Source organism: Etheostoma cragini, chromosome 21 (assembly GCF_013103735.1).
Source record: "Etheostoma cragini isolate CJK2018 chromosome 21, CSU_Ecrag_1.0, whole genome shotgun sequence".
NCBI classification, from domain to species: Eukaryota; Metazoa; Chordata; class Actinopteri; order Perciformes; family Percidae; genus Etheostoma; species Etheostoma cragini.
The window spans coordinates 296,574-311,123 of NC_048427.1; the positions used below are offsets into that span (position 1 = coordinate 296,574).

At 39.9% G+C, this 14,550-nt stretch overlaps 1 protein-coding gene and 1 pseudogene across 1 annotated transcript in view; one reads left to right on the plus strand and one right to left on the minus strand.

Annotated features, from left to right (window-relative positions):
* The window catches only part of LOC117936680 (neoverrucotoxin subunit alpha-like), a 94,050-nt gene extending 91,321 nt beyond the window's left edge, over positions 1-2,729 (plus strand). The window contains exon 5 of the mRNA XM_034859989.1: positions 2,520-2,729. Within this exon, the coding sequence (XP_034715880.1) occupies positions 2,520-2,560 (41 nt within the window). The 3' untranslated portion in view covers positions 2,561-2,729. The remainder of the gene's footprint in view (positions 1-2,519) is intronic.
* Positions 2,730-9,966: 7,237 nt separating this feature from the next.
* On the minus strand, positions 9,967-12,887 carry LOC117936679 (annotated as a pseudogene).
* Positions 12,888-14,550: the final 1,663 nt, after the last annotated feature.

Sequence of the window (14,550 nt, forward strand, 5' to 3'; positions counted from 1 at the left end):
TTCACATACATTCTTTGGTAATGTTACCATACCCTCTCAATCCAGTAGTTGTTTATTAAGGAGGTTTATATCAAAGAAGGATGAAGCATGGAATATAGAAGCTATTTAGGAAACTGCTGATAGTAGCATGCACCCTAGATATGTAATTGATTAGTATTGTTTTCTGTAACATTAAATTAAAATGATTTTCCTGCTTCATCAGATGACTGATGGCTTCTAATTTTTATAGGTTTGACATTGTGGGATGATAAAACTCTACATGGCATGATAGATGAAACCTCTCAGCGCACCAGTGCTTTTCAGATTTCTGCTTCGGACTCCACTGAATCCAAGTGCAAGCTGCTGGATGTTGAAGCTTCTCTGAAGGCCAGTTTCCTGGGTGGACTGATAGAAGTCGGAGGATCTGCCAAGTATCTGAATGATAAGAAGAAATTCCACAATCAGAGCAGGGTGACGTGTCAGTACAAAACTACCACTAACTTCAAGCAGTTAATGATTGAACAACTATCCATGCAACCCCAACAGATGGAGGTCATTAAGAAGAGCTCAGCAACACATGTAGTTACAGGCATCCTTTATGGGGCAAATGCTTTATTTGTGTTTGACAGTGAGAAGTTAGAGGCCAGCAGTGTTCATGAGACCCAGGTCAGCATGCAAGCTGTGATAAAGAAGATCCCCTCATTTAATATTGAGGGGCAAGCTAAGCTTGAGCTGAGTGATGAAGAAAAAGCCCTGACACAGACACTCTCTTGCGAATTCTACGGAGACTTAATTCTTGAAAGCAACCCTGCATCATTTGAAGAAGCAGTGAAGACCTACGTCCAACTCCCAAAGCTACTGGGAGAAAAAGGAGAGAAGTCTGTTCCAGTGAAGGTCTGGCTGATGCCGCTGAAGAATTTGGATCTTGAAGCCGCTGAGCTGAAGAGAAGAATTAGTAGCGGACTAGTGAGTAAGGTGCAGGATAGTTTAGAAGATATGAGGGAAATAGCTCTGAGATGCAACGATTCTCTGGAAGACAAAGTGGCGGAGCAGTTTCCTGTGATTCGTAAAGAGTTGAGTACTTTCCAAAAACTGTGCGATAGTTATGCATCTAACCTCCAGCAGGCTTTGGCGGAGAAACTCCCCTCCATCCGTGAAGAAAAAGAAGATCAGAGCTCATTAGACCAACTCTTTGAAGACAGAGACAAGACACCATTCACTCGTGAAAAACTAACCAAGTGGCTGGATCGTGAAGAGAGAAAAATCAACGTGATCAGATCCTGTGTAGATACCATGGAGGGAACAAAGATCGTCCCAAATCAGACAGAGCTGGACAGAGAGGTTCTTGCTCCAGGTGTAGAAGATGTTCTGTGCTTTGTTTTCACCTCAGTGGAAAGGGGTGATACCGACCTTGATGTGATGGCCGACTACTTGGGTGTTCCTAAATTAGGAAGTACCACTGAAGATCCATGGTTCTACTCAGCGGAAGTTTTCACCAAAATGAGAGAAAAAGCCAAAGCTTTCAATGACATTGCCAACGGACTGAAGAACAACAGTCAATTCCGTTTCCTCATAGCAACCATTGCAAACAAGAACTACACAGGAGCAACCATCTACCATTACAACAACGGCCTTCTGGTCACTGAAGACTTTAAAAAGCCTGTCATCCCTTCTGTGGAGACCATCACAGACAGAAGAGACCTGATCTGGAGTAAGTCTGTTGCTGATGCTTTTTCTAGTCAAAATATGCTGTAGAGGTAAACCAGGTAAAGTTGGTACACTTTTTGCTTTCCCCATTAACAAAATTTGTCTACGAAATTATAAATGATCAGTAAAATCCATAAGAAGTTCATATTTGCCACAATTAGATTATCAAGACAAGAAGCAGTACCTGAGTACAGTTAAGACACCCATTCATAACGCTGGAAAGCTGGTTAAAATACCTTTCAAAATTAGAATTAAACAGTTCTTAATTTCCATACAAAACAAAACCCATAGTATTGGCAAATAGTGATGAAACAGTAACTTTCAGTTCATCAGTCTAACAATTATAACAATAGTAACAGCAATAACAAGACTGATGAACATTAGATGCAAAACATTGACTTATTGAACATCAAAATGAATAAAACCCAACAACAATAGCCATTGAAATATTGTGTCTCAACGGTACCCCGCTGACCACCTGGAACATTTCGCTCATTTCTCCCAAGTCATGCAATAAGTCAGGTTTTAGAGCACATTTTAAGGTTTACAGCATGTAAGTTAACTTTAATCTTCATGTATGGATGAGAAGCTAGTCAATGTGGATGGCACCTGGTGAAGTGAAAAACTGACCTTAGAAAAAACAAATTCTCCAATATTGTGGAGAAGTGCATGTACTTCTAAAGCAGAAATCACAGCTCAGGCTTGTTAAAAGTTATTTAAGGTGTTTCAACTGTACCCCTGCACCAACTGTACCTGGTCTGCCCTACTAACAACTCTCCTCCAGAAACCTGTTTGACCATCAGAATAACTGATTGTTTTTGTCTCTCCATCAGATGCCTGTGATCTCAACCTGGACCCAAACACTGCACACTAAAACCTCATTCTGTCTGAGGGAAACAAGAAGGCAACAAATGGTTCACTGCAGTCCTATCCTGATCACCCAGAGAGGTTTACTAAACTGCCTCAGGTATTGTGCAAAGAGAGCTTATCTGGGAAGCATTACTGGGAGGTGGAATGGAGTCAGACTAGCTCTGAAGATGCCCATGTTGCTGTTGCATTCAGTGAAATTAATAGAATGTCACCCGGCCCTGATAGCGTGTTTGGAGGTGGTAATAATGTATCGTGGCTTTTTGGGAAGTGGGACAACTTGGCACTTACAGCAAATTATAAAGGGCAGGAGGTGTTTAACAGTCCTGTTCCCTCTGATGGCTGTAGCAGAGTGGGGGTGTATCTGGACTGGCCTGCTGGCACTCTGTCCTTCTACAGAGTCTCCTCTAACACACTGAGGCACTTCTACACCTTTCACACCACATTCACTGAGCCTGTTCACCCAGGATTCTTGATCAGGAAGGATTGCAGCTATTTGTGCCTGTGTCCAATTAAATAAGAGCAATGATAAAGACTTGTTCGATTCTTGGTCTGTAAATAGGGATATGGGTTTACATTTTATCTTGAACATGAGGGTCCAGAGGCCTACACTACAAAGCCAGATTTAGGGTTGTTCTAGTTGACTTCAGGTTCATCCCAGGGTTTTGTGGATTGACATAGAATCACTTGTTGCTTAGTTAAATCGCTGTGGTAACTTATGTTGAACACCTACCTGCTCGGGAGCAGGTTATGAAGAGATTAGAGATTTGTTTTCCTCCCATGATCACTTAACTGCTAGGGTTGCAACGTAGAGAGTTGAAATATGTGGAAATATGGTCACATTATGGGCCTGACTGATGGAGCAGTGATATTGATAAATTTTTTAATTCACACATTTAAATGCGTCTTCATTTCTTTCCTGTCGGGTTAGGGAGCAGCGACTGTTTAGTTTTATCCTGTAAAACTATGTCTGTGTTCATATTTCTGTAGGGTTAATGTTTGCTCTTCTTGTGTGAAATATGCAGCTCTGGTAAACTTGTCCTTGTTTGTGATTGGTCATATGGAGCAAACACTGTCTCTTTAATGTGACGGACGGCGTCGCTGGGTTGGGAATACCTGGATTGAACTAGTTGATAACCATCGTTGTGTCAGAGCTTCTGCAGAGCCAAGGCTGTTAGGAGTGTTGAAGTTAAATGATTTGTTGAATTTTTAATGTTGGTGATGGGACAAAAATTAGCTTAAGCTATTAGCTTACTATTTTTAAATAAATTGTTATATGAGGAATCTTTTTTTGTGTTAAGGACAAGTCTGTGCCTTAATGTTGACTTTGGGTTCAGGTAATGAATTATTTGATAAATTGTTTTAATTTCTGTTCTTATATATGTATTTTTGTATCTAAAGATCTTGATCTTACATGGATAAACACTTGCTACGGTATGTCAATTAAAGTATATAAAAATAAAACTCCTTGCTTATGTTAAAGAAAAAAATAATTAACTTCTTTTTTGAATGCATCTTGTTGGTGATGGGATACACATGAGCTAATATGCCCATTGTTTAATTTAGCTTTTATTTTTTCTGTTAAGGACTAGTCTGAACCTTAAGCTTGGCTCTGGGTTCAGTTAATGACTACGGATGTAAAGGAGAGAGTCACTGTTAACACCGATTTATGTTACATGTTAGGTACATCGCTGGTATTTAGAGTTGAAGAAATGTATTTTTCTGTTGATCAGTTGTTGATTTGATGCCCAGCCTTCTTCTCAAACTGGTTAACGCTTCATAATCAGTGTTGAATTATAATTAATAGCTCATGTAAAAGAAAAAGGAGTCACTGTTAACACCATTTCGTTGCAAACCCTGCTGATGTTTCAGAGATGAAGACATGTCAGATTCCTGAGACACTGCAACACCTGTTGGATATGTTGACTCTCTTCTTGAGCAGAATATTCAATAAAGTGACAACCTGATTCCATCTCCGTCCCTTTATTTCTTCAAGATTAAAATATGGAGTACATGGACTAAAATGTACAGTATGAATGTAGATAGAAGCAAAAATGGAAATACATGGACTGAAACCTATTTAATTAAATCTGATGTCATTAAGGTTCTCTTGCCGTCCTCTGTTGTTGATGAGATTAATCTGTAAATATGTTTTAGCAAGAAGTGTGACATTATGAGTGAGTCAGCATTAAATCTAGTATCAGCCAATACGTAATAGAGAGATAATTAACACCCTGGCAAATGCATGTACACGCCAAAAGTAGAACCGATAACCATATTCAAAACCGTTTTACTGATGAAGGAATGTATTCACTGCTTTATTATGGAAGACTGAATGCAGTACACCTCACAGGCCAGCCAGGTCCTGCTTATCAGAAAGTTAACACCCCCCCCCCCCACCCACCAGCCCATACTACAATCTTCGCCCTTTTGAGTGAACCTGGACTTCGTGCTGAGTCGCTCAGTCTCCTACTTTTGCCCCAGGTACGGATTACTCATATCACAAACACAAGATGGCACCAGAGCTTCAACGACATCAGATTTCATTCAATATTCTCCAGTTTCATTCCATATATTTACACTTTTGAATCCATATATTCAGACTTTCATCCTTAGTTTTAATCTTTTTGCTGTAGGTAACTACAGTAAGTGTTGTATTGTGAAGCCCTTGAGGTCATGTTGTTGTTCAGCAGTTTCAGACTGCAGCGTCTGGTTCCTCTCAGCCTCGGTTGTGTTGACTGACTTAACTGTGTACACAAGTTCTGATTGACAGCTGTACTTCTGCCCTTGCTGGTTCCACATCTGTCAGCGTGACGGTGAAGGAAATGGAGCCAGTCTTTCTACCGCGGTCAAAGCCAAACTTCCTTTGGTGGAATCAAAATGAGGTTTTGACATCCTGTCGAAGCGTTCTCCGAGGCCTACATTATTCATAGACTGAGGAACTCCTACAGTCTCTCCTGCTGCTCTACCTCGGTCCTTTTGAATCTTAGATTTTAAGGATTGCCCAGTTTCTTCAGTCCAGAGAGATGATGCACATTTAGCTGGTCAAGCTAAAAACTCCTTTAAATGCCAGGTGAGTTGGATTAATAAGGTGAAAATGCTTCTACAGTGTGTGAGTTTGGTTGGTTACCAATAGGGCAGGGGAGGTTATGGCAATACCACGGTCACTTGATGCCTATCGCGGGTCTGAGCTTGTCACCGTCATAACCACAAAAAACATTGGCCTTCACAATGTCTCTGACATGGATTCATTGTGTCTCATGACATGGATTCATTGTGTCTCATGACATGGATTCATTGGCCCAATCCCAAAGCCCGGACTCACAGTCTTTGGTGTGCGTTCTCGCAAAATTTGTAAGTACTTAGGGTTGTCCCGATGTCGAATTTCAAAGTGCTAAGGGCTTGAGTACACACTTACGGAACCCTTTCCGTGAGTGTGCATCGATGCAGAGTTCGCCAAAGGCAATTACCCATAGTTCACAACGTAGTGATGTTTACCACAGACACCATAGGGAAATCCGAAAAATAACAAAGGTAAACACATTGGCATATATGAAATGGACCAACGGATCAGGACGGAGACCAGTGAAGTCTACTAGAAGCTCTTTCCCGGTGATGCTGAGCGTTACTGGGCAGCTTCCAACAGAGCTTGAAGACGTAGATGTGACGTGAGCAACCTGTCTGGAAGTTGGAAGTTTTCTGGTAGCTGTGCAAGAGAAATCTCAATCATTCCCAAACAGCAGAGACAGAGAGGTAGGTACAGTGGGTATCAAAAGTTTGGGCGCCCGAAGTAAATTTTTTAATTGATGTGCAGAAAAAAGCCAAGAAATGGTGGAAAAATCTTCAAAAGGCATCAAATGACAGATTAGACATTCGTATTACATGTCACAAAAAGTTACATTTTATGTAGATCAAGTTCCCAAACTTTCGAACCCCACTGTATACAATTTCTGAGATCAGAAGATCTGAGATCAGTGCTGTAGCCGTAAAGGTTGGGGCCTGACAAAGGTAGAGACTAGAGCCAAAAAGGGAGGAGCCACAGAGTTGACGTCAACTCGGTGGCTTGTTGAGATCTGCCCGTTTTCAGAAGCAGTTTCAAATTGAGAGAGTTGCAGAGGAAAGAGGTGTCACTGGGATTTTAAGGTTCTATGTATGTCCCATTTACCCACCAAAGTGTCGTGATTCAACTATGACAACGTGAAATCATTTGCATTGGTTTTGCTTTCTATCACCCCTCTAAAGTACTTTCAGCACCATGGACAGCGTTCCTGGCACGAGGCTCAAAGCTTCACATCACCAATCAACAAACAATTCACAAACAGTGTGTAAATAAACACATTTGATTAATAAAGGTGTCAGGTTCAGGACACTTTACCTCATTAAATAAACACGGTCAAGCAAGAAAACGAGACTCAGACGAAAAATGAGCAGTTAATAGACAATTGCAAGAGGGAAGAAAGTGAGAGCAACCTATCTGCAGCGCTGCTCCCGGGAACTTCGGTAATATCTCTGCAGTTCTCTTCCTTTATTGAAAGTTAGACACACAGAGATAACAAAGAGGACGTCTGTTATTTGGTTTATGGCTACCTTGAAAGAACCAGGGCAGAGTGCAGGCCTGCAGTCTGTCTACTCTGACTGACCTCGAATCTAAGACACTGGTTATCTCTGTGAGATACAACAGCGAGACATTTATTGCCTCTTGATTAGGCAGCAGCGACTAAAGAAACACAGAGACAGTTTGAAAGAAACACAGTATTGTTAAATGTGCATATAAGATTATAAAATATAATAAGCATGTAAGTGTCACGAAAAGCAAGATATGAATATATAATAAACATGAAAGCTATAAATGAAAGTCATAATATTTTAAAACACTACTACAGAGAAATATGAAATAAAAGACTTATAAAAATGAATTTCTCTGTCAAAAGGGCTGTTGGTTAATTCCATATTCCCACATTTTTTTTAATTAACTGCTTCATGAAAATGTATAAAGATGTTTTACTTTACAGTTTAGTCATCCACTGCAACCTGACTTCATATAGTCTGGATCAGGAAAGTTATCACAGCGTGTCAGAAAAACCAACTGTATTTATGTTCTTCATGCAGTTAATGGTATGAATTATTGTAAATTACAGGGCGACTTCACGGAGACGGATGTTTCTTTCTTTTGGCCCCTTCAGCAATTCCTGGGTCGACATGCAGACAAAGCTAAATTATTCAAACAAACGTTTTACACACAAACGAAGAATAAAAACTCTGTAAAAAGCTAGTAAGTGGAGCTTAATTTGAGATTGTTCTGTCAACCGTCATGTTTTCCTCGGGTCAATTTTTTTTATTCAAAATATTGTCAAAAACGTGACAGGATGTAGGGAAAAGTTTTAAAAATTGAAAAAATGACAAAATGTCAGAAAAAGTAAAAAAAAAGTTGGAGAAGGAAACTTTGACAAAAACAACCAGCGTTAAGATCGGGGCAACATTTTTTTTTTTTTTTCATGGTTGATGGGAAGACACAAGGGTTAAACATCATCAGGATTATTCTACCACTCTATGATAAGGTGTGATGGAACTTTGCAGCCTTTAGGTGTCGCTGTTGGGACTTTAGATGAAAACTCATCCGTCCAGCCATGGAGTCATGTACTACATGAGTGTTCTGTCTGTCTAAGAACATGGAGACAGGATATGAAATGATCTCATGTAAAACAGATCCACCTTAAAACTTATAAACTGCCTTCTATTGCATCATAAGCACAATGCCTCTTTAATACAAGCTACCCATTGGTCTATCACTGCAGACATGAACATCATTAATAACTCATGATTGAAATTCTTCAGTTGTTTCATTAATGTATTGTTCTTACATCAACTCATGAGAAACTATTCATTATTCTACATGAAGTACTAGGCTTTATTAATTAATCAATGTGTTCATGATAATTCATGGTCCTTAAAGTGTTACCAAAAAAACTAAAGATGCATTCCTTTAATATTAGTCGAAATAATTCCTTCTTTCTGCTTTTCAAACTCAAACGTTAAGTATAGATTCCTATAAATTAGGTAAATTGCCCATAAATCCCAAAAATAACTGTAAAAGTAAAGTAAATTTAGTTTTACATGTCAAAGAAGTGACATCAAAAAGGTACAAAATCATGAGAAAAAGTTAAAAAGAAGGTTATATAAAGTCCTCTGAGGAGTTATGTTCTATCATTGTAGGATTATTTGCATTAAAGATGCTTATGTATCATAAAGACTAAAGGTTATAATATTTGGTACAGTCAACGCTTTAATCTAAAAGAAATACAGTAGCACACAGTGGTGAAGTCAGGTCTCCACTTTATTGAATATTCTGCTCAAGAAGAGAGTCAACATATCCAACAGGTGTTGCAATGTCTCAGGAATCTGACATGTCTTCATCTCTGAAACATCAGCAGGGTTTACAACTAAATGCTGTTAACAGTGACCCCCCCCCCCCGTTTGTTTTACATAATATTTTTGCATTGTGTTGAAAAAGCAATTGTGTATCAATATTAGCCGTTTCTTTATGTATCAGCACGTAGAATACAAAGCTACAATAAGAATAATGATCTGCATTATCTGACCCTAAACCCTCGTGGAGCACGGACCAGTTTAAGAAGAAGGCTGGGCATCGGATCAATAACAGCTGATTAACAGGAAAATACATTTCTTCACCCCAAAGTTAAAGCTAAGGTACAGAGTTACCAGAAAAACTTAATGATTCCTCTTGTATTCTGAAAAGACAACTATTAAAAAAAGAATGTACTAAGAAGTAAATGAACAAAATGCTAAATTAAACAGTAAGCACTTTAGGTCATTTATATCCCATCACCAAGACGATCATTTCAACTAAACAAGTTCATCAGTTTTACATCAGCTATGAGTTATATTTCAACAGACTAGTGTTGACAAAAGCTATTTTATAAACAGAAGCTCTTTCTCTTTAAGGATCAGGAAGTAGAATACAGAGTTGAAAGAAGAAGAATGGTCTGTGATGGACCACGTGATGGAACTGATTGTGAAGAACTAACCAGTTTGAGAAGAAGGCTGGGCATCAAATCAACAACTGATTAACAGGAAAATACATTTCTTCACCTCTATAAACATCAGCAATGTCCTCAACATCTAACATCAACTCTCTCATTAATACAGTAGTCAATGATGGAACCCAAAGTGGAGGTTGAGGTACAGACGGGTCCTCAACAGAAAAACTTGGATTCTGAGAACAATTTAAAAAAAGTACTTCACAAAGAAGAAAAGGAACTAAATGCTAAATAAAACAAATCTTTTACATGAGCTGTGAGTTATATTTCAACATACAGGTTTTTACACACATTATACACATACACAGTAGAAATGTGTGAAGTACCAGCCAGTTTTAGAAAAAAGGCTCACACACACACACACACACACGATGATTATATTATCAATTGTGCTGGTCCCTCTGGGTTTGAATATGTTTAAATTTGTAAAGCATGTTCAAAATAAAATGTGATGTTCAGTTGTTCTTTAAACGTAGACCCAGATCTTTTGACAGACCAAGAATCTGAGAAGTATTTGTTATTACTCCTATTCAATTGGACACAGGTACGCATCGTTTTGTTCATAAAAGACCAAGAGTCCTGTGTAGACAGGCTCAGTGAATGTGGTGCGAAAGGTGTAGAGGTGCCTCAGTGTGTCAGAGGAGACTCTGTAGAAGGACAGAGTGCCAGCAGGCCAGTCCAGATACACCCCCACTCTGCTACAGCCATCAGAGGGAAAAGGACTGGTCCACACATCCTCATTATTTTTTAATGCAATAAGTGAATGACCCTCCCAATTGAGATTTTCAAAAGCCCACGATTTGGTATTACGTCCAAACTTGCTCTCTAAACTGGATGAATTTCTTTCAATTGTCTTGTATGCAACAGCAATATTAACACAACCACCTTCGCCCGAATTTTGTCTCCACTCCACCTCCCAGTAATGCTTCCCAGACAATCTCTCTTTGCACAACACCTGGTGTATTTCGGTAAACCTCTCTGGGTGATCAGGGTAGGACTGCCGTGCTCCATGTGTTACCTTCTTGTTTCCCTCAGACAGAATGAGGTTGTAGTTTGCAGTGTTTGGGTCCAGGTTGAGATCACAGGCATCTGATGGAGAGACCAAAACAATCAGTTATTCTGATGGTCAAACAGGTTTCTGGAGAAGTTATTAATACAGCATGTTTTTAAATTAAAAACAAATTCAAACAGACTTACTCCAGATCAGATCTCTTCTGTCTGTGATGGTCTCAACAGGATGGAGGACAGGCTTTGTAAAGTCTTCAGTGACCAGAATGCCGTTCTTGTAATGGTAGATGGTTGCTCCTGTGTAGTTCTTGTTTGCAATGGTTGCTATGAGGAAACGGAATCGACTGTTCTGCTGTGCTTTGGCAAAGTTATGGAAAGCTTTGGCTTTTCCTCTCATTTTGGTGAAAACTTCCGCTGAGTAGAACCATGGATCTTCAATGGTACTTCCTAATTTAGGGAAGTCCAAATAGTCGGCCATCACATCAAGGTCGGTATCCCCCCTTTCCACTGAGGTGAAAACAAAGCACAGAACATCTTCTACATCTGAAGCAAGAGCCACTCTGTCCAGCTCTGTCTGATTTGGGACGATCTGTGTTCCCTCCATGGTATCTACACAGGATCTGATCACGTTGATTTCTCTCTCTTTACGATCCAGCCACTGGGTTAGTTTTTCCTGACTGAATGGTGACGTGTCTCTGTCTTCAAACCGTTGGTTCAGTGAGCTCTCATCTTCTTTTCCTTCCCGGATGGAAGGAAGTTTCTCCGCCAAAGCCTGCTGGAGGTTAGATGCATAACTAGCACACAATGTTTGGAAAGTGCTCAACTCTTCTTGAATCACAGGAAACTGCTGCACCACTTTGTCTTCCAGAGAATCGTTGCATCTCATTCCCATTTCCCTTAATTTGTCTAGACTATACTGCGCCTTCCCAACTACTGCATGGCTGATTTGTTTCTTCAGTTCAGCACTTTCGGAGTGGAAATTCTTCAGCGGCATCAGCCAGACCTTCAATGGAACAGCCTTCTCTCCTATCGCTCCCAGTAGATGTGGGAGTTGTATGTAGGCCTTCACTGCATCTTCAAATGTTGCAGGGTTGTTTTCAAGAATTAAGTCTCCGTAGAACTTGCAGGAGAAGGTATTGGTCAAGGCTTCTTCTTCATCAGTCAACTTGAGCTTAACTTGCCCCTCAATATTAAATGAGGGGATCTTCTTTATCACAGCGTGCATGCTGCTCGGATGTCCTGAACACTGCTGGAATCTAACTTCTCACTGTCAAACACAAAGAAAGCATTTGCCCCATAAAGGATGCCTGTGACTACATGTGTTGCTGAGCTCTTCTTTATGACCTCCATCTGTTGGGTCTGCATGGATAGTTGTTCAATCATTAACTGCTTGAAGTTGGTGGTAGCTTTGTACTGAAACGTCACCCTGCTCTGTTTGTGGAATTGCTTCTGATCATTCAGATACTTGGCAGATCCTCCGACTTCTATCAGTCCTCCCATGAAACTGGCCTTCAGAGAAGCATCAACATCCAGCAGATTGCACTTGGATTCAGTGGAGTCAGAAGCAGAAACATGAAAACCACTGGTGCGCTGAGAGGTTTCAGTTATCTTGCCTTGCAGAGATTTATCATCCCACAATGTCAAACCTATAGAAATAGGAAACCATCAGTCATCTGATAAAGCAGGAAAATCATTTATGGTAAAGTCACAGAAAACTAATAGTCATTTCCGTTTCTACATGTTTCAGCTTATTCCTCTGTCAGCATTTCCCTAAACAACTTCCAAATTCATTGCTCGATTCATTCTTTGACATTAGCCTTAATTAAGGAACTACTGGAATAGAGGGTATGGTAACATTATACAACAATATCAATGCACAGCATAACAACACAACAATAAAACTTCCTGTATGGGCCTTTGATGCTTCAGAGATAAGAAGGGGAATCATAATCATCAACTAAGTAGTAGAATTACAAAGCATTTGCTAATTACTTAGGGTTAGGGGTTAGGATTAGGGCTGAATGGTTATTTTGATCTATTTTGGGAGTGGGTTGTCTTCTACTCCTATGGTTGAAATAGTTTTACTGCTTTGTGAAATTACTTCTGAGTTCCTTTAAGCAGAACTGTTACAGATTAAGACATTTTTGAATGTAGTCAACACTTACCTGGGATCAGATTATCTCTCCGAGCATCATAGAGCATTCCCAGGGTGAAAGGTCGACCCAGGGCAGCTACGTTCTTATTATCTGAGGCCATGTCTCCAACCTGTTGAGGAAAGTTAACACAGCCTTCAGTACTTAAAGAGAAATACTGACAGATGGTCTATGAGGCTCAGAAATACAGTAAAACCCAGTAGACACTGACAGTTTTACACAGTTCAGTAAAGGTCTAAATACATATTTCCTCATGTCACCCTCTGTCTCTGTCCACCCAGGTTGTTCTCACCTGTTGAAGTTGAGTAGATCAGAAGAGTTGTGTGAGAGTCTTCTTGACTTCAAGAAGCTTCCAGTGTGGTGATCTGATGCTGTGAGATTCCTTATATCCTGTAAGAAAACTTGTGACCCCTCCCTCTGACATGCCTGCTGCACACAAGGGATCTCATGTATAAACATTGCGTCTAGACAAAAGGGTTGCATACGCTGGTTTACACGGACACTTTTTGATGTACTGTATAAAACATTAACTTAATTAACATGTTAACATGCGTTCAAAGTCTTTTCTGGCTCCGTAACGTGATGAATTCTAACTGAAAAGTGGCTAAAATCACCAAACATTACAAAGTGACGTTTCTACTTCACTTACTGACATATTTCTGTGACGTTGTCTATGAATAAACATAATTATATCCACTGATATTCCATAAAGGTTTGATCATTCATGTGGATAATATTTCATATCTTTCACACTAATAATTGTTTAATTCGCAGGCTACTTAACCTCTGTGAGGACGGGAAATGAATGAAAATCCGCTTAGAATATATTTTCAGGCATCCTCTGCATTTCCCATGGAGGAAATGGGCAACATGAGACCCCTGGAATCTTTTCACTTTGGCAGATCAACTTTGCTTATTGCAGAAATACTGTATTAACAAAATGTGTGGTTGTGCACATTGCTAAATAATTCTGTGTAGTCATTTAGGAAGTTAATTAAAAGTTCTCCTGGTGAAGCACATCTGTACAAAGAGACTACGCCCAGATGGTCTGCTTAAGCTTTTATAGTTTATAACATATACAGTGAGGAAATAAAGTATTTAACACCCTGCTATTTTGCAAGTTCTCCCACTTAGAAATCATGGAGGGTCTGAAATTGTCATCGCAGGTGCATGTCCACTGTGAGAGACATAATCTAAAAAATAAATCCAGAAATCACAATATATGATTTTTTAAACTATTTATTTGTATGATACAGCTAAAATAAGTATTTCAACACCTGTCTATCAGCTAGAATTCTGACCCTCAAAGACCTGTTAGTCGGTCTTCAAAATGTCCCCCCCCCCACTCCATTTATTATCCTAAATTAGATGCACCTGTTTGAGGTCGTTAGCTGCATAAAGACACCTGTCCCCCCCATACAATCAGTAAGAATCCAACTACTAACATGGCCAAGACCAAAGAGCTGTCCAAAGACACTAGAGACAAAATTGTCCACCTCCACAAGGCTGGACAGGACTACGGGGACATGTCCAAGCAGCTTGGTGAAGAAAGGTCCACTGTTGGAGCAATCATTAGAAAATGGAAGAAGCTAAACATGACTGTCAATCTCCCTCGGACTGGGGCTCCATGCAAGATCTCACCTCTTGGGGTCTCAATGATCCTAAGGAAGGTGAGAAATCCGCCCAGAACTACACGGGATGAGCTGGTCCAGGACCTGAAAAGAGCTGGGACCACCGTTTCCAAGGTTACTGTTGGTAATACACTAAGACGTCATGGT